General features: G+C 35.7%; 1 protein-coding gene across 4 annotated transcripts; it reads left to right on the forward strand.

The window, feature by feature from the left end:
- The first annotated feature begins 337 nt into the window (after window positions 1–337).
- On the forward strand, window positions 338–20,579 carry LRIF1 (ligand dependent nuclear receptor interacting factor 1). Of its 4 annotated transcripts, none has more exons than XM_055584778.1 (4): window positions 338–1,036; window positions 14,043–15,544; window positions 16,698–16,970; window positions 17,982–20,579. In XM_055584778.1, the coding sequence occupies exons 2-4, from the start codon at window positions 14,048–14,050 to the stop codon at window positions 18,438–18,440; spliced, it is 2,229 nt and encodes a 742-aa protein (XP_055440753.1). In that variant the 5' UTR covers window positions 338–1,036; window positions 14,043–14,047; the 3' UTR covers window positions 18,441–20,579. The 4 variants fall into 4 exon arrangements, with proteins under 4 accessions (XP_055440753.1, XP_055440752.1, XP_055440754.1 ...); XM_055584777.1 differs by having other exon boundaries at window positions 339–1,036; window positions 14,035–15,544; XM_055584779.1 differs by lacking the exon at window positions 14,043–15,544 and having other exon boundaries at window positions 427–1,036.
- The last annotated feature ends 429 nt before the right edge of the window (window positions 20,580–21,008 follow it).

Genomic DNA, 21,008 nt, shown 5'->3' on the forward strand with positions numbered 1-21,008 from the left:
TTTCTCTGGAGAGTCAGATAAAATGCCAAAAAGTAAGTCAATACAAGAAATGAAACTTTTAGGGACTGAAGAAACTATATGACAGTGTTATTTCCAGCAAGTATTAAGGGGTGGAGGGAGAGCGTAGGTTAAGTCTCGAGGCAAACCTTTAAGTAAGAGAATAAACCCCGAGAAACCCACAGGAAGTAGCAATAGAACAGGCGCTTGCCACAGGCAGGCGTCTTAAAATTTTCTCACTCCGGAAGTTCCTATGACTACGTAAGAACCCTCCAATGTCTTTTAAAGCACGGGCGGAAAAGAAAACAGACCAGCGGTAAATACAAAGGGAGGAAATTCGCGATTGCCCCGGAAACATTTTATTTTGCGTAGGCATCTGGAGAATTTTCTTTCGCGATTCGTTACTTGATCCGGAAGAAGAGATGGCAGACAGCACCTTTGATTGGATCGAAGTATAAGGGCGGGGCGCTAGCGAGCCAGTCATCTTGGCGACCGGATGTGACGATACAGGAAGCTGGCAGGCTGAGCTTTGCTAGCTGGCGGCTTCGGTGGGCGGGGTTGGTCGGGCCCTTCTGGCTCGGTCTTTAAGGCTGACCAGGCACCCATAGGGGCGGTGCCATTAAGGCCACGCCTCCAGCGCTGACTCCGGGCGGCTGTGGAGCGAAGTCCCAGGCCCTGAGTGGGTGGAGACTCGAGACCCTTCTCTGAGAGGCTAGGGACGGACCCGCCCCGTCAGTCTCTTCTATTCTTCCGGTTTTTGGTGGCTGCGCCGCCTCCCTCCGAAGCCTGAGGATACACCCTCTTAAGAGCCTGCCATCTCCCTCCTTTCATCTTCGAACCCCTCTGAATTGCTCCGGGACAACTACAGCCCAACATTCTCTCGCTCTCGCTCTCATTCTCGTCCCTTGGAGGACCTCGGCCCCGATACTGCCCCCTTTCCTGGATGTATTGGCCCCTCCCAACCCTATAAAATGTCCAATAACCCACAGAGGGTCTTCTTGAAACCTACAGAGGAAAAGTCAGGCAACGCCTCGCATTGGTAAGTACCGGTTTCTAATCTCCCTCGACCCGGCGGCCCCTCTCCCGTCTCTTAGCAGGATGTCGAGTCGGCCGTCGTTTCCTGAGGTTCTGCAATTCAGACGCCTTTGATCCCTCTGGGTGAGCATTCCAGGGAAAGTGCGCGGCAGTTTGGCGCTTAGATCCCTTAGAGCACATCCCCCTTCAGAGTCTGACGCAGTCAGCCTCTGCCCTGGCGCCGCAGGACTCCAGCCTCTGAATTTCATAGGCTGACAGAGTAGATCTCCATGGGAGAGGAAGATCAACATGGCCGGCGCGCCTGTATGACCAAAATCTTCTGGAAGATTCTCGCGCACTGGCAGAAAAACACGCAGCAATCAGAGCGGATTAGCAAGTGCAGCACAGGTGGCGCTGGACCGTCAGGGAAAATAGCTGTAATGTAAGAGTTTGTGGGAAGGAAAGGCTTTTTTTGGGGGGTGGGGGGAGGGTAATTGATAAGAATATAGAAACAAAATTTGTTTTGGAAAAAGGGAATTAATTTTAAAAAATTTTTTCAAATGATAGCTTTATTTGAAGATATTAAAAAATGAAAATAGAGGAATTATCATGTAAAATCCTTTGGAACAGCGTATTTGAAGCGGGTGTAATGAGAATGCCATCTCAAATTGGATGTATATGTAAAGGAACTACATTTATCAGAGGTAGATTCCTGTATTTCTTAGACACTTATTTGTAAATTTAGACAATAGTGTATCACTAACTCATTTTTTTAAAACATATTATTCAAGATGAAATAAAATGAACAAAATTGTAAGCTAAGGTAGAATATTTTAAGTTAAATTATCAGTGGTTTGTGAGTGTATAATAAGTGGTGAAAAAAAAAGTTTGAGTCCCTGTAGAAGAAAATGTGAAGAAGAAACCATAGAAATGGAGATGTAAAAATCATGGAAGAGCATTTATGTTTGAAGAAAACAGTATCACTAGGTTTAATCCTTGATTTGCTAGTTACTATTTGTGAGGCCAAATGACGTGGTTTCCAGTCTGTAAGTAAGAACACCCAGAGGTATTTTAAGGATTAAAATAATGAATATACTAAAATACTTAGCGAAGTAAAAATAGAAAAACGTTGTTTAAATGTTAGCTATTATAATTTTAAGGATACGATTTTACCTCTGTAAAAATTTTAGCCCAGAAAGTAGGTAGTTACGAATAGATATGAAACCTAATTGTGATAAACACTTAAGAAAAGCATGCATAATAATCTAAAACGAAATGGTCATCAAAAGTGGTTCGCTAAAACTGCATTGAAAACTGCCAAGAAAGAGCCATTATATTTCAGATCATAACAAGAGCCAGCTTTTGTGCATGTCTGTTTTTTGTTGGTTTATTTTTGGTGGAAGTTGAGGGAAAGAGCAGAGATAGTGCCTTGTATGGATACGCAAAAATGGAACTAGTCTTTAATGGTTGCTGATTTCTTGTATCTTGTCTTAATACCTGCATATTTGATAACGTTTGATTTATCCTAGTTTAATACAATTTGTTTCAGGGTTTCATTCCTTTTAAATACCAGAAATTAGGGTAAGAACCTTACTTTTTGTTTATTGTGTACTTAATTATCCTGTTTCTACTTTTGGCTATATTTAAAAACATTGCAAATTGAATTATGTTTTCTACATTTATCAGTTATTTGGAGTTAATTAACTCATTGGTTTATGCATTTTTATCATCTTTGAATGCATTTTTATTCAAGTCCTTTAGATTTTAAATCACATATTTGGGACATTTGCCAGATGCCTTTCTGAAGCTCTTTGACATTTATTTTGGTTACTGTTTGCCTATTCTGTTGTTTTATAATTAATCTGCAGGACATTCAAAGACACTTTTGTAAATATGTGGATTAATGTCTGCTCTTTAGCTTTTTGGAGGCTTCATGGTCTTACATATCTGATGGTATTTTTATTGTACAAAATCATTTTTTTACAAGCTTAAAATTATTATATGATTTTCTGTGGATACTTGGATTTTTTTTGAGTTACCTCTTTCCTGCTGTAAAAGCTTTCAGTAATGTAATACAGAATGTTGATCGCTTTAAAAGTGTGTCTTTAATTCATCAGGGTATAAAATGTAAAACCCAAATTTAATCTTATAGTACAAAGGAGAAATCTGGTAGATATATCTGTGATAGTAGGCATTAAGTTTATTTAGATTTGAACTTTATATGTAAAGAGAAAACCAGGAGTCAGAATGGTACAGTTGAGGTACAAAGACCTTGGTAGAGTTAGAGAAAGAAGATAGTTACAGAGACCTAGGTTCATGTTCTAGTTCATCACTTACTATAGTTAAAACATTTGGTTAAAAGCTGTTCACTGAGTGCCTATGGTGTGACCAACTGTACTAAATGGACAGACTGATTAAAGAATAGGCTATGGACCATGCCCATGAAAAAATTAACATCTAGGGGGAATTATAATACACTTGTTAATAATAATATGCACAGGATGATCCTGTGAGGGCATAGAGAAAGGAAATTGTGGGAAAGGTTTCTGGAGTGGCTGAGTTGGGGAATATTAAGTATTAGCTGTGCAAGTAAAAGATGAATGAAGGCTATACCCAGGCAGAGGAAATTGATTTAAAAAAAAAAAAAAAAGGTAGTATGATGTATTTACTAGTAATTGGTATTTACTGTTTGAGTCTATACTACAAGCAGGATAAATAGATAGCTCATAAGGATTTGCTAAAGAGATTAGACTTCTCTCCATTGGAGACCCTTCTGAGGATTTTAAGAAAGGAACTGTTACAGTCACGTGTCATTTTAGATAACTGATGACAGTGTGGATTTGAGGTGCCGAGTCAGACGAATAAAGATTCTATTTCAGTTGTCCTTTCAGAGATTCTGAAAGTCTGTGCTAGAATGTAGAGCAAGGGTTGGATTCAAAGAAATACAGAAAGACAAATGGGCAGATCTTGTCAGTGAATTGGTATGAAGAAAAGTGGGTCAATTATGATGCCAGTTTTCTGGGCAGATATTATCAAATTAATTGAGATGAGGAATACACCAAGAAAGCAATCAGTGAGATACTTGAATCTGAAATTCAGGTAGAGTCAAAGCTGGAAATTTGAGAGTCAGAGTTCACAAAGAGACTTGTGAGTCATCAGCTTAGAAGAATTATAATAAAAGCCTGTGATAATATATCCTACAATAATAGGAATTAGGATGCCATGTGATTGGCAGTTGGCTTCTATCCACCTTTGACCCTTTGTTCTTAAATAGGGAGCTAAATGGGTGTCCTCAGCATGGGACTTGGTTTGGTTATAAAATGTTTCATTGTCAGTTTGGTGTGCATGTAGTTTTGTACAGTTGTTATTATCTTTGTTTATGTGATTTGAGTGTGTGTGTGTGTGTAAGAGAGAGAGAAACATACTATACTGGTTAAATGAAATCTATTTCTCATTAATATCTCAGTTTATGCATGAATTTTGAGGACCATATTATATTGAGGTTATGCTAAAGTAAATACAACAAAGTGAATGGGATTGCCTAAGAAAGCATGTCATTCTGAATAAGTTCTTTAATATTACTAAACTTCCGTTTTCTCAACTATAAAATGGGAATGGCAGTACCTACCTTGTTGGACTGTTTATAAGGATTAGAGTTAATGACAACTATTTATAACAACATGTTACACATATAATGTCATATGAAATATGTTATATATATTATTATATTATGTATTTGTATATGTTATGTGTGTACATAATAGAGAATAATTATAGAGATTATTATAATAATCATAGAGAGTAAGTTGGAAAAAATCTCTTAGCAGTTGAAAATTTTGTGAAATTATCTACAAAATGTTTATTAACCTACAAAAATTTTTTTAAATTATTTTTGGTTGCACTGGGTCTTTGTTGCTGAGCACGGGCTTTCTCGAGTTGCAGTGATCAGGGGCTACTCTTGGTCATGGTGCACAGACTTCCTATTGTGCTGACTTCTCTTGTTGCTGAACACAGGCTCTAGGCACATTGTTTTCAGTAGTTACACCACAGGGGCTCATTAGATGTGGCTCACGGGCTCTAGAGTATGGACTCAATAGTTGTGGCACGTGGGCTTTAGCTACCTGTGATGTGGGGAACCTTCCTGGACCAGGGATCAAACCTGCATCCCCTGCATTGTCAGGACAACTCCTATCCACTGTACCATCAGAAAAGTCCTAACCTGCAAAATTTTTATGATTCTGTATCAAATCTGTAAATGCTTCATTCAAAATGAAAAGTCAAAAATGTCAAAAGTTATATAATAAGTTTATTTAATATCTAAGTTCTCACATTTTCAAATGATTACCTGATTCATTTATTTGATCTTGGACAGAAATTATAATATTTTAATGGAAGATAATGTCTAGCATGTATTGGGAGCTTATCAGGATCCCAACCAGTTATAGCAAAACTTACAAATAAAGAAAGAGAGATTCAAAGAAATTAAGTTTACCAAAGTCAATTAATAATTGGGAGAGCTAGGATTAGAAGCCAGTAATCTTCTAATGCATTTCTCTCTTCTCTTTTAAAGTCTTAAAACTATAACTTTACAATGTAATTTCTCAGTTCAAATCCTAATTGATTTAAAGTAATTAGCATGTTTATTATTCTTTAAGTGGCCTAACCAGAACATGGGATGCAAAATCTGGCTCTAGTTTTAGTTCTAACTTTAGCTAGAAGAATATAATCTTTAGTATCTTAAATGGAATGTCTCTTCTGTATCTGAAAAAAATGTATAGTGATTGAAGAAGTATGAATTTCATCCTGGTTTATCACTTCTTTCCTTAGCATTCTGCATTTCAGTTTAATCTTTATTTTTTTTAATTTTATTTTATTTTTAAACTTTACATAATTGTATTAGTTTTGCCAAATAATCTTTAGAACTCATTCCATTTATTACTAGGAAATCATGGATTTTTTAAAAATTACAGCTTGTAGGATTCAGTTTAGCTAATACTGTTAACAGTGTGCCAGTTGCTCTATTACATATAGAGAACATAGATATGAGTAGGTCTCTGGCAGATCATATAAATCTCTACTGATATACCGACATAGAAGAGACTGTATTTTCCATCCCTTTTTTGAGGGGAAGTGGAAAAGAGGAAAAAACTCTGGATTAGATTTAAAAAGAGTTTGCATAGTATAAATATTTTTTATAAAATGAATACAGGGGTCATATAATAAAGTATGTGAATGACCTATTGGAAGCCTGTGTGATTTGCTTAACTGCTGTGCTAATTAAAACGTGTTTATGTGTGTGCTAAGTCGCTTCAGTGGTATCTGACTCTTTGTGACCCTATGGGCTGTAGTTGGCCAGATTTTTCTGTTCATGGGATTCACCAGGCAAAAATACTGGAGTGGGTTGCCATTTCCTCCTCCAGGGGATCTTCCTGACCCAGGGATCGAACCTGCAACTTTTATGTCTCCTGCATTGGCAGGCAGGTTCTTTACCACTAGTGCCATCTGGGAAGCCCTTAAATGACTGCATGTTAGTTGCTCAGTCATGTCCCACTCTTTGGGACCCCTTGGACTGTAGCCTGCCAGACTCCTCTATCCATGGAATTCTCCAGGCAAGAATACTGGAGTGGGTTGCCATTTCCTTCTCCAGCGGATCTTCCTGACACAGGGATGAAACCCAGGTCTTCTACATTGCAGGCAGATTCCATACCATCAGAGCCACCAGGGAAGTCCAAAATGTGTTTTCCACTATGTAAATAATTAATTATAAAAGCATGGATTCTGTTCTGTTGAAACTTCTAATCTGTTAGCCAGATATTACTGACAGATGACATACATTAACTAAACAATACAGGTGTTGAGGCATTTTAATATGTTTGAAATATTTCAAAGAGTTGCATTATTTTTTATATAATTTTGTTAGGGTCTTCTGTGCTTGGTATTGGAAGAACAATTGCAAAATAAATGATATAGTCTCTGACCATAAGGAGTTTCAGCCTTACTGAGGAAAACAATAGTTTACTCATTTTTAAAAATTAACTAATAAAGACAATACAGAAGGCATTATATAACTCCTGGCATTAATGGCAACAACAAGAGTGCTTTAGGGATACCAAGTTGGGAGAAATTAATGTGAGTTTGAGTGTCTAGGAGATATTTCGTAGAGAAAATGGATTGGTCCTCAATTTATAACTTTTAAATTGTTAGAGAAGGAAAAAAAAAAAATGACGAATAGTTAGAGTAAATATTGTACATGGGACAATCCAGAATAGTAAAGACCTTTATGATAAGACCAGAGATTTTATGTTGAGATGTTATAGGAGATTGGTTGAGACTAGGTTGTAGATGATTTTAACATCAAACTGAGTTGGCAGTGATGAATTATTGAAACTTTGAGCAAGAAGGTAACAGGATGAAAACAATGATTTAGTCTGCCAGAGATACATCATAATAATGGCTGCAATCAAGCAATCTAGTTTAAAAGTCAAAGCCAAAAAATATAGGGATGAGATAATGAGGTCAGGACACAAGGTGACACAGGTCTGATCTAGGAAGTAGAAGTGGTGATGATGAAGAAAGAGAATATGAAGAAGAGATGTAAAAGGAAAAAATGTAGACTTGGTGATTCATTCAGTATACATTTATTGTATGTTTATCCTTTGTAGGTATCTAGGTATCTATACAAGGTGCTCTGAGTGAATTAAAGTTGAATAAGGAGGGTGGTAAAGATAGAGATCACTAGGTATTTTAAGACCTAAGTGACTTGGAAAATAGTATGCTGACACATGACTGGATGGTAAGAAAGTATTAGTTTTCAGTACAGAGTAATTTTAACTTTAATGGTTTTAGAAGTGAAAATATTTGGTCAGACGTTACAAATATGGAATTGAGATAAGGAATAGGAAGAGAGATAAATAATAGAGTCATTATTGCAAAGGAGATAATTTAAGATAATAGATGAAGCTTTGAACTGTTACCTTGATGCAGTCTTTATGGAAGAATGCCTTTAAAAACAGTTTGTTTGTTTTTATTGAAATATGGTTGATTTACAAAGGAATGTCTTGAAAGAAAATAGTCAAGAACTGTACTTTCAGGAGTAGTCATAGTTGGATGCTTAAAATGCAGAAAATTAATAAGAAATGGAACAGTAAGAAAGACAAAAGAAAGACTGCACACAATGGAAACCGTGTTAGGAAGGTGTAGAATATGGGGGGGGGGGGGGGAATAGATTGCAGAAGACATGAGCTTCAAGTCAACTTTCTAGCATATCAGCAACAGAAAGTTAACTGTGGTTCATTAACACCATGTACCCACTTCCTGTCATTGAATGTAAGCACCCACATCCTAATCATCTCTCTAATCCAAATGACTTCAGCATCTATATGGGTAATCTCTTTTGTCACCTGGTCTTTCAGTACACAGATCTTTTTCTTCAGTGTTTTCTCCATTCTATCACCATCAATCCACTTCTGTAGTTGTTATCAGATGAAATTGCTGCATTTACAAAATTTTGGTTTTAGGCATCCTGCTTTCCAAACACCACAGTTCCTGTATTTTAGCTTAGTTGTTTTAAGTACTCCCATGCTGACTTTTTTATCTGGCCCTTCAGTCCATTCCCTTTATCTTCTCCCTATGAAAGTGAAAAAGTGAAAATGTTAGTTGCTCAGTGACGTCCGACTCTTTGCAACATCATGGACTGTAGCCTGCCCCGCTCCTCTGTCTGGGGAATTCTCCAGGCAAGAATACTGGAGTGGGTATCCATTGCCTTCTCTAGGTCTTCTCAACCTAGGGATCAAACCCGGCTCTCTAGCATTGTAGGCAGATTCTTCACTGTCTGAACCACCAGGGAATCCCCTTTCTCCCTAAATGTTAGACTTTTATATTCTCAGTTTCATCCCATCTAGTATAGATTCTGCATTTGATTATTTGAAAAAAATTTTCAATACCCTAAAATCATTTGCTGCTCTTTGATTTTTGTTACACCCTTCTGAAGCCACTGCAACCTTGGGTGAACTTAGTGATAACACTTGCTCTTCGGCTATACCTGGTAAAACAAGGAGACTAACCAGCACAGTTGGTATAACTGTAAGTTAATGATCGTTACCTACCTCTCTGGGTCATTTACAGTGTCTAATGACTCTGATATTTTCTAAAGTCAGCTTATTCTTGCTGAAAGACTGTTTTTGCATCTTTTTTATTTCTTTTTTTTTTTTTTCCTAGCTAAGTTTTTCTCGTATTTGTGTGTGTGTGTGTGTGTGTGTGTGTTGTAACTTTACAGTATTGTATTGGTTTTGCCATACATCAACATGAATCCACCACGGGTATACACGTGTTCCCCATCCTGCACCCCCCTCCCTCCTCCCTCTCCCTACCATCCCTCTGGATCATCCCAGTGCACCAGCCCCAAGCATCCTGTATCATGCATCAAACCTGGACTGGCAATTCATTTCACATATGATATACATGTTTCAATGGCATTCTCCCAAACCATACCACCCCTTGCCCTCTCCCACAGAGTCCAAAAGACTGTTCTATACATCTGTGTCTCTTTTGCTGTCTCGCATACAGGGTTACCATTATCATCTTTCTAAATTCCATATATATGCTTTAGTGTACTGTATTGGTGTTTTTCTTTCTGGCTTACTTCACTCTGTATAATAGGCTCCAGTTTCATCCACCTCATTAGAATTGATTCAAATGTATTCTTTTTAATGGCTGAGTAATACTCCATTGTGTATATGTACCACAGCTTTCTTATCCATTCGTCTGCTGATGGACATCAAGGTTGCTTCCATGTCCTGGCTATTATAAACAGTGCTGCGATGAACATTGGGGTACACATGTCTCTTTCAGTTCTGGTTTCCTCAGTGTGTATGCTCAGCATTGGGATTGCTGGGTTGTATGGCAGTTCTATTTTCAGTTTTTTAAGCAATCTCCACACTGTTCTCCATAGTGGCTGTACTAGTTTGCATTCCCACCAACAGTGTAAGAGGGTTCCCTTTTCTCCACACCCTCTCCAGCATTTATTGCTTGTAGACTTTTGGATCGCAGCCATTCTGACTGACATGAAATGGTACCTCATTGTGGTTTTGATTTACATTTCTCTGATAATGAGTGATGTTGAGCATCTTTTCATGTCTTTGTTAGCCATCTGTATGTCTTTGGAGAAATGTCTGTTCAGTTTTTTGGCCCATTTTTTGATTGGGTCGTTTATTTTTCTGGAATTGAGCTGCATGAGTTGCTTGTATATTTTTGAGATTAATTCTTTGTCAGTTGCTTCATTTGCTATTATTTTCTCCCATTCTGAAGGCTGTATTTTTATAGTTTGCTTCATTGTGCAAAAGCTTTTAAGTTTAATTAGGTCCCATTTGTTTATTTTTGCTTTTATTCCATTGCTCTGGGAAGTGGGTCATAAAGGAAGCTGCTCTGATGCATGTCGGAGAGTGTTTTGCCTATGTTTTCCTCTAGGAGTTTTATAGTTTCTGGTCTTAGATTTAGATCTTTAATACATTTTGAGTTTACTTTTGTGTATGGTGTTAGAAAGTGTTTTAGTTTCATTCTTTTACAAGTGGTTGGCCAGTTTTCCCAGCACCACTTGTTAAAGAGATTGTCTTTACTCCCTTGTATATTCTTGCCTCCTTTGTCAAAGATAAGGTGTCCATGGGTGCATGGATTTATCTCTGGGCTTTCTATTTTGTTCCATTGATCTATATTTCTGTCTTTGTGCCAGTACCATACTTTCTTGATAACTGTGTCTTTGTAGTAGAGCCTGAAGTCAGGTAGGTTGATTCCTCCATTTTAGTCTCTTCACCTGACTTGTGGTCTCAATTTCCTACCTCTTTTTCAAACTTTACATTATTAATTATCCCTCTTTCTCCTTTATTTCCAGTCTCTTCCTTTTGGTGACTCACATGAGTATTCATGCTCAAATTCAGAGATCCTTAGCTTCCAGATCTAATGCTTGATGATCTGAGGTGGAGCTGATGTAATAACTGATATAATAATAATAGAAATAAAATGCATGATAAATGTAATGTGATTCAATCATCCTGAAACCATCCCCCCACCCTGGTTCATGGAAACATTGTCTTCCATGAAACCAGTCCCTGGTGCCAAAAAGAATGGGGACTGCTGCTCTAGTTCACCTAACATTAAAAAACAACAACAACAAAAAAAAAATCCTCTTTGACCCCATTTAGTTTCCAGCTACTTGCCAGTTTTTCTCTTTCCCTTTACATCCAAAGTTCATCAAAGTGTTATCTATCCTTGCTGTTTTCATATTCTTTCTTCATATTCACTCCTACCGATTTCTTTCCACACAAAACTATCCTTTAATGCCATCAGTGATCCTCATGCCATTAATTCCTGTATACATTTTTAATCTGCTTTCTATTTGGTCTCTCAGAAACTTTCAGTGGAATTACCCAGTTTTCTTGAAACTCTTTCTTCCTTTGTCTTCAATTGCCTCAGAATCTCTTGGTTTCCTTTTTACCTCAGAGAAAGTGGGAAGCTGATGAAACATTTTAAGTAGGGAAGGGCCAGCCAGCTTTAAGAGTGCTAAGTAATTTGAAGAGAAGACAATAGACTAAAGAAAAGATTGGTTGTTAAGCTACTATAACAGACCAAGCCAGAGATAGACTGGAGTGGGAACAACTGATTTGGAAACAGTTGACTAGATCAAGAGAAATGTAGGAAATAATATCAACAGGATTTTGAGATAGGTTGGATATATATGGTTAGAAAGCTGGAATTACTTGTTTAGATTTAGGCATCCAAGATAGTTGGGATACCATTTACTGAAGGAAGAACATTGGAAAAGACTGTTTAGTTTTAGGTGCATTTGAGATTGTGAATGGAAATGTCAAGAGGGAAGTTGGACATACAAGACTGACTCAAAAGAGCTAAGATATAAATATTTGAGTTGTTGATATATAAATGGTAATTTAAGTCATGTATATAAAATAAATCATCTGAGGCAAAGCTTATTGAGTAGGACGAGTTCACTTTAAACTTTGTTGAATTCCAACATTTTAAGGCTGACTCAAGGATGGAGTTGGCAAAGAAGACTGAGGAACCACTACAAAGATAGAAGAATATGGTATCTAGGAAGCCTTGGGAAGAAAATGTTTTAAGAAAGGAGTAAGCATGTTTATTGTCATACAAATAGATCATCATCTCAATGATAATTGCCTATTTACATGTTCATGTACTCAACAGTTTAAGTTCTTTTAGGGATTGTGGGTTGAACTACATTGGAAGCTAGCAAACATTTTCTGTAAAGGGCTAGATAGTAAATATTTAGGCTATATAAGCCATATAATCTCTTCTGCAACTACTGAACTCTTGTTGCAGCATGAGAATAGCCATGTACAGTGCATAAAAAGTAGGGGTGACTCTGTACTAATAAAACTATTTATGGGTCAGTTCAGTTCAGTCGCTCAGTCATGTCTGACTCTTTGCAACCCCATGAACCGCAGCACACCAGGCCTCCCTGTCCATCAGTGAGTTTGAAATTCATAATTTTTACATATCACAAAATACTTGCGATTTTTAAAAAAAGATTTTAAAAAAGCATTCTTAGCTTGTGTACTGCATAGAATTTTTTACTTTGATTTGTATTAATACCTGAGGCTTAAAAAACACCTTTAGGCAGTAAAACATACCTTTACACTACTGAGAATTCTAATTATTATTTCATTGTTTTTCATTCTTAATTTTTTTTCATCTGATCTTAGTCATATAAAGCCGTGTTAACTGTATAGGACATGGACTCTGTACCCATATTGCTAGAATTGAGCATGAGAGACAATACATAAACTGGTGAAAAAAAAAATTAAGATATGGTAAAAACTTGTGATATATGTACCCTGAAGAAAGTTAACAGATGTAATGTTATTAATTATGAAGGAGGAAGAAGGGTAGTTAAAAGTGGCCAGAGGATGTATCTTCTGGGAAATATCATTTATGTTGAGACTTAAGTTACATGGGTGGATGAAGAATAACTAATTAATAACTAATTAGCATGTGTGAGGACCCTGATTCCCATACAAAGGGTTTAGTATTTTCCAAGAGCTGAAGGTTGGTTTTAGGTATATAGCTTTAGGTGTATGCATTTAACTAATCTACAGATAATTAATTATATAATCTGATACTGGTATGTATTGATTTTTTCTTTAAAATCAGACAACCTGTGCTAAGTAATAGCTAATAACTATCAGCATCAAAATAGGCTGTTAAAAAGGAATACTGACTTCCAGTGTATTTGATAGTTTATAGTGAATGATGTCGTTCATATCCCATATTCATTGAAAGCCATTCAGCTGAAATGATGTTGCTATTAAAATATGATTGACAGACAGTTGAAACTAATATGAGTAATTGCCATACCAAGAGCTATTTAGTACTAAATGTCAAACGTACTGAAATCAAAGAAGAATTTGCTTCCTACATGAGTAACTCAGTTTAGTCTCCAGACATGTGACGCATGAAGGTGGTGTCTTAAGAGATGTGTTGAGCAAAAGAATAGCTGACAGTAGAACTTGTCATTATCAGTGGGAAGAACACAGAACAGATTAGCTAGGGAAAGAAAAGAGCGAGGGAAATAGAATGACATAAATGGAGGTAAAATGAGAATCACGGTCAGTAATAGTAAAGAAGAAGGACTAGAAGAAAATTTAAGGAAGAAGGGAGAATATGTGGTTTAAGAGGAGCATATTCTAGTAGGTGAAATTTTATACAAGATAAAACCTTAGGAAAGTCTAATTTTAGTTTTAAGAATAAATGCTAGTATCTCATATGCATTGCCTAATCATATGAGAAGATCTAAATCAAAGCTTGCTATATCTTTGATTATCTCTTCTACTTCAAAATCTTTCTTTTGCAGTATTTCACTTTGAAAACTCAAAGTGTCAAATTACATACTTTTATAAACTTTTACTTTAAAAAAATATTTACAAGTACTTGTTTTTAAATAAAATGTATATACCATGTAGTATGTTGTATTTATTTACTTAATCTTTTTTTAAGTGTTTCAGGCTGCATGTACCAAGTAGTTCAGACGATTGGCTCGGATGGAAAAAACCTTCTGCAATTACTTCCAATTCCTAATTCCTCTGGAAATCTTATGCCACTAGTTCAATCTTCAGTCATGTCTGATGCTTTGAAAGGGAATACAGGAAGTCCAGTTCAAGTTACTTTTCAGACTCAGATTTCCAGCTCTTCCACAAGTGCATCAGTTCAATTGCCCATTTTTCAGCCAGCCAGTTCTTCAAACTATTTTCTTACAAGAACAGTAGATACAGCAGAAAAAGTTAGAGTTACTTCTGTGGGAACTGAAAATTTTACCTCATCAGTTTCTAAAGTTCAGAGTCATGGTGTGAAAGTTGATGGACTCACCATGCAAACATTTGCTGTTTCTCCCTCTTCAACACAAAATGATTCATCTTATATTTTAGTAAATACCCAGAATCTCCCAATGACTGTGAAGTCTCCGGTTTTGCCTTCTGGGCATCATTTACAGATTCCAGCCCATGCTGAAGTGAAATCTGTACCAGCGTCATCATTGCCTCCTTCAGTTCAGCAAAAGATACTTGCAACTGCCACCACAAGTACCTCAGGAACAGTTGAGCCCTCCCAAATACCTACTGTTATTTATGTATCTCCTGTAAATACAGTGAAAAATGTAGTTACCAAGAACTTTCAAAACATTTACCCAAAACCTGTTACAGAAATAGCAAAGCCAATGATATTAAACACCACACAGATTCCAATGAATGTTGCTAAAGAGACACAGTTTAAAGGTGGTCAGCATTCTCAAGCTGCTCCAGTGAAATGGATTTTTCAAGAAAATCTACAGCCTTGCACTCCATCTCTTGTTCCTGTTAAATCTTCAAATAATGTGGCTTCAAAGATTTTAAAAACTTTTGTAGATAGAAAAAATTTGGGAGATAATACTGTAAATATGCCACCATTGAGTACCATCAGTCCTACTGGGACACAATCCAAAAGTATGCCTATTAAAGATAATGCTTTGGTTATGTTTAATGGGAAAGTCTATCTCTTGGCTAAAAAGGGGACAGATGTTTTGCCATCACTAATTGACAAACCGAATTCAGTTTCTTCTGATATTCCACCAAGAAAAGATGCATCACAGATAGTGAGTTCAAGTCCAGTCACAGAAATATCCAGAGAGGTTGTAAATATTGTTTTGGCTAAAAGTAAATCTTCCCAGATGGAGACAAAATCAGTTTCAAATACTCAGCTTGCTTCCATGGCCAATTTAAGGGCAGAGAAGAATAAGAAAGTGGAGAAACCATCTCTTTCTGCCCCAAACCCACATAGTATGAACCAATCTATTAACTACTTAAAGCAGAGTAAGACTTTATTCTCAAAGCCAGTCTTACCAGATGGATTTAGTACAGGACAAAATGCCCCCAGGAAAGGAAATATCATCCAGAGCATAGAGAAAATAAGTTCCTCTGTTGATGCAACAACTGTTACTTCACAACAGTGTGTTTTCAGAGACCAAGAACCAAAGGTAATTTTCCCATGTCAGGGTGTTCTTTTTATCTTATGTATATAGAACATTTTTCTTTCTTGATTCTTAGTTATCTGTGATACCTCTTTTTCCCTCCTCTCCCATCCTCCTTTTCATCATATACATATCATACACAGGTGAATGCTTAAGCCAAAGCTTTCATTTGAGGGAAATGTTTGAGAAGTATAATAGAGGCCAAACAGTATTTTTCTCTTGAATCATTTGGCATGCCAAATCTTCAGAGCAAAATTAAACAAATCACAGAGCAACAAGATTCAGAAGAGTTGGACAAGGATTATGTGAAGTCAAAGCTTCGTAAAATTATGTGTGTAAATATATATATGCATGCTTATATTTGTACACATAAGTACATATACATACATGTATTTAAGAGATTACTTTTAGTATATGAAGAGATTAATGTTAGGCATAGAGGAGAGCTGGGATGTTTGTTTGTTTTGTGGTAGGGAGCTATCTGGCAGTTTTTTAGGTAGATGGTGGAAAGGGTAGGACTTGACTAATTAACACCTTTCATTCATATGTGGAAAAAATTTATCAACATCTTGATTTTTTTTTTTAATATACAAGTTTCCTTTTCCTTTTCTAGCCCTTCTTTCTGACTCCTCATTCAGTTACCCAACATATCCACATAATTATTTCTGTTCTACTTAAGATATGTGTATGTGTGACCTCTAAATATTTGTACTTAGAGGTCTACTTAATAATCTCAGTATTTTCCCATTTTGTACAGAATTCATTGAACTCCAGGGATATAAGGAGGTAAATTCTCATGAAGTACGATTGATTAAAGGTATAAGAGTTTTTCAAAAAATGACAATTTCCAACATACTGTCATATAGATTACCTTCAACTTGTTATTAGTCTGTATTCTCATTTCATTTGTTTGAGAATTGACTGCCTGTTACTTTCCTAGTACAAGAAAGTAAAATTGTAGGGGAGCATTTTGGTTTTGCCCAGTAAAGTTCAGCTTTCTAAAGTGTGGGTGGTAACGTAAGAGTAATGCAGTCCAACCATTTAGGACTTTAAAGCATGGCATTTTAAGTAAGATGAGGTAATTACTTAGTTGCTAGTGTGATAAAATAGTTTAAGTAATTGGCAGTATTGTTTGTGTGTTTTCTTTTTCTATTTCCAGATCCAGAATGAGATGGCATCAACATTAGAAAAAGTTACTCAGGAAAGAAATGACAAGAACAGTTCTCAACGAAGAAGCAATAAGGCATCATATCTGAAGAGTGATGCTGAACTTAAAAAGATATTTGGTATCACTAAAGATTTGAGAGTGTACCTTACTCGGATTGCTCAGCAGTTGGGCTCTGGAGAAGGTTTTGATTCCATTAGCCCTTTGGTGAAGAGTGAAACTTACAAAGAGGCAGAGTTCATAGTGAAGGAGGAAGGGAGAAAACAGGTAATAGATTTTATTTATTTTCCTTTTTTTTTATTATTATTTTTTACTTTACAATATTGTATTGGTTTTGCCATACATCAACATGCATCTGCCACGGGTGGGGGTTCAGGATGGGGAACACGTGTACGTGTGAACACAGGTAATAGGTTTTAAAGTATCCTTTGTAGGTACTCCAAAGATACATGAATGTATTAATTTTCTTGATTTTTATTTTTTAGTCTTATGCATTAATATGAATGATAGTTCTTACCAATATTGCGTCTATATGTATTATACCAAAACATAAAAGAAAATAAGATATGCACAAGTAAGAAGATATCCCCAGTTAATTAAAATATTGTTTAGGGAATTCCCTGGCAGTCCGGTTGTTAGGACTCCACATTCTCACTGTCGAGGGCCCAATCCTTTCTCAGGGAACTAAGATCCCTTGAGCTGCACAGTGTGGCCAAAAAAATTTAAAAAGGAAAATAAATGACAGAAATGTAGGGAAAATATAAGCATGTAGATATTCACTACAGTATTGCTTTTAATATAAGCCTTAGGAGAAATCTACACAATAATGATAAACCAAAAAATCCCTGTAACTTTGCCTACTGTCATTCTACTTATAAATGTTTCCTTGTTGTTGAATATCCTGAACTTCAGATCAGAAACCAGTCAACCTTTCCCAGTGATAATCTTTCATAGACGCCTACTGTACAGATGAAAAAAAATGTTAGATAAATTCTATTTCTTAGGCTCTTCACAAATGATTGTTACGCTTTTGTAGTAGATCAATATAGCTTCTAATAGTTGACTTAATCAGGAAAATAGGCAATTTATTCTCAGTGACTGTCACTGGGACATTGCCATTCACTTTGATACCATACAGTGGCAAACATTACTTTCTTCCTGTAGTTGTTCTCAGTAGTTTTGTTGAGTTAAATTTAATGTCTAAATATTTGTAACTGGACATATTTTTAAATTCAAGAGTACAGTATACAGCAATAATATTTTATTTTTCTTTTGAAGTCTTACTCAAAACTGCAGCAGGGTATTGATAAGAAAAGAAAAGCAAAAACCACTAAGAAGATGGATCAGCCAAAGAAGAGAAGAACCAATAGTGTTAATAACACAACTATAAATGGAGGAACTAATGTCACCAGTTCTCAGCTCATTAGCAGTATTTTACCAACTTCAGATGTGTCAAACCATAACATACTCACAAGCTGCAACAAAACCAGAGAACAAAAAAGAACTGAGGTAGAGCACTGTACTCATGGAAACCAAGAAAAAGACACATTGAGCTCAAGTACAGCTTTTGAACAAAGCCATTCCTTTAATAAAAATTATACTGAAGATATTTTCCCAATGACACCACCAGAGTTAGAAGAAACCATTAGAGATGAAAAGATAAGAAGACTTAAGCAAGTGCTGAGAGAGAAAGAAGCAGCTCTTGAAGAAATGCGTAAGAAGATGCATCAAAAATAATAAAATGGCTGTTCTTACAGGCATCAGTGAAATAGCTGTGTTTTTTCATACACTTTTGCATTAAGTTAGTTATAGGGCATTCTGAAAGTGCTTTTGAATGTAAAAGTTGTCTTTTCATCAGCTGATTGTAAAATTTTATGTAAGATACAGAAAAGGTTAACTCACATTTGATTTTTATGAATAACTCATGGGATATCTGAATCTTTGTCTATAGATACCTTTTTTTGGAAGGAAAAATTTTCTATTTTTCTATTACTTCAACTAGAATTCCCTAAGTTTGAATATTTGTTATTTGTATGTTTAGCTAAATTGCCCAGATGTTATTCCAACAATAGTTAATTATTGTATACTTTTAAAATTATATAATCCAAGATAGGAAATCAACTCAAAACTTGGCTTTACCAGTGGGCTTGTATCTTTATATATGTCTCTTTACCCATAAAATGACAATACCTTCTACTCACCGTTGTTGTAAGTTTTTCTTAAATTTCATGAAAGAAAATGTATTATAGCAGCATTGTTAAAAAAATTCAAACATTTTTCAAGAGTGAGGGATGTTTGTTTTGTAATTTTTACAAAGTAGTTTCATATGATACAAAATGGGTTTTAGAATTCAGGCTATATAATGTGTTGTTTGCTTAAAGTGGTATGTTATCTCTAGGCAAATGTTACCTTTTTTTGAAATATGTAAATATATGACTAAGATTGTGTGAAAAGTAAATCTGAACATGGCCACATTTAATACTTCTTAAAATTGTAAAGTGTAGCTTTTCTTAATAGAGCCAGACATTTTAATCTCTGGTTATCTTTGGAGAGTTGGAGAGTGGTGTAGAGATAGGAATTAAGGGAAAGGAGGAAAAGGTTATTTTTAAGAAATAATAAATTTCTGGAAGTAAGGTCAAATAAAACCTGGACATTGGCAACAAAATAGAAAACAGAAAGTCAGAAGACACTGAGAGGGAATAAAACAAATGCAAACTGAGTGTCAACTAGATTCTCTTGCCCCCCCCTTTTTTTTGGTAACAACTTTATTAAGGTAATTTGCATATTGTAATTTCACCCTTTTGAAGTGTATAGTTGTTATTCACAGAGTTGTGTAACCTTCAACATGATCTAATTTTAGATCATTTTCATTACCACCTAGAAAACGTCATACTCATTAGCAGTCACTCCCCAGACCCTTCTTTCCGCATCCCTTGGCAACACACCAATACACTTTCTGTCTCTATAAATTTGCCTAGTTTAGACAGTCATATTCATGGAATGAACCATTCAGTATATTTTCCTTTGTGACTGATTTCTTTGAGTTTAATATTTTCAAGGTTCATCTGTGCTGTCACATGCATTCATACTTAATTTTTTAAATTGCTAATATTCCATTGTATGGATATACCATACTTTGTTTATCCATTTGTTTATGGACATTTGGGTTGTGTACACTTTGGCTACTAGGATGTTATATTGCTGTGTTTTTCTGAATGTTTGGGTATATGTTTTTGTGTGGACATAATGTTTTCAAGTCTCTTGGGTATATACCTAGGAGTGTAATTGCTGGGCCATACCCTAACTTTGAGGAACTGCCAGATTATTCCAGGCAGATTTTTCTCCCCCTTCTCCACCATATTAGATTTTGTTAAGGACACCAGTGACTACCATGTTGCTAGATCCAGTGGTCAGTTGTCAGTCTTCTTAATTTATTTATCTGTGGGGAGATTAGTTCATGAATTAATTACCTCCTTTGAAAAAAAATTTTAGCTTTTAAAAAAGAAGCAGTACATGTCCATTTTGGGAAAATTGCAAATACAACAATCCAAAATATTAAAATTTCACTTTCCTATCAAGCTAAAATATTAAATGTTGGAGCTTGGGTATACATAATTAAAGGCTATCAGTAAATAGATACCATTTGAAGCCATGGGTCTGAATAACTTCATTTAGGGTAACAGTATAAACAGAGAAGAAGGTGAAATTGTGGGCTCATGTCTTAATACAATTAAAGATTGGGAAAAGGGCAGTCTCAAATGAATTTTGGGAATCAGAAGCTTCTTCAATGAATTGTATTTATAAATCCTTGGATAGTGCCTGACAGCAATGTATCAGTATTTGTTAAATAAAATCATCTAAAATCATCCTAATAGACATACTGCGTCCATTTTCATTTCATTTCATTTTTTTTACTTTACCTCCTCCTCTTGATGTTTTCTGCTTTTATTATTAAGGCTTTGCTTCTCATGGAATTATCAAGCACCCATTTTTTTCTGATAATAAATTCCATAATATGGAAATGTAGCTTGAATCCTTTAGAGCAAAATTCTCAAAATTTATCTATACTGATGGTCTCAAACTCTTATTTCTCATTTGAAATTCACTCAAATTAGGGTTTTAGCTTTATCACTCCATTAAAGCTATTTTTCTCAAGGTCTTCAAATATCAATATATTGCTAAATCTAATGCTTAGTTTTATATTACTTGACCTGTTAGAGCATTTGACAGTTTATAAGTCATTGAAATTTGACACTACTTTCTTGGGCCCCAAAATCACTGCAGATGGTGAGTGCAGCCATGAAA

This window comes from Bubalus kerabau, chromosome 6 (assembly GCF_029407905.1).
Source record: "Bubalus kerabau isolate K-KA32 ecotype Philippines breed swamp buffalo chromosome 6, PCC_UOA_SB_1v2, whole genome shotgun sequence".
Lineage (NCBI taxonomy): Eukaryota > Metazoa > Chordata > Mammalia > Artiodactyla > Bovidae > Bubalus > Bubalus kerabau.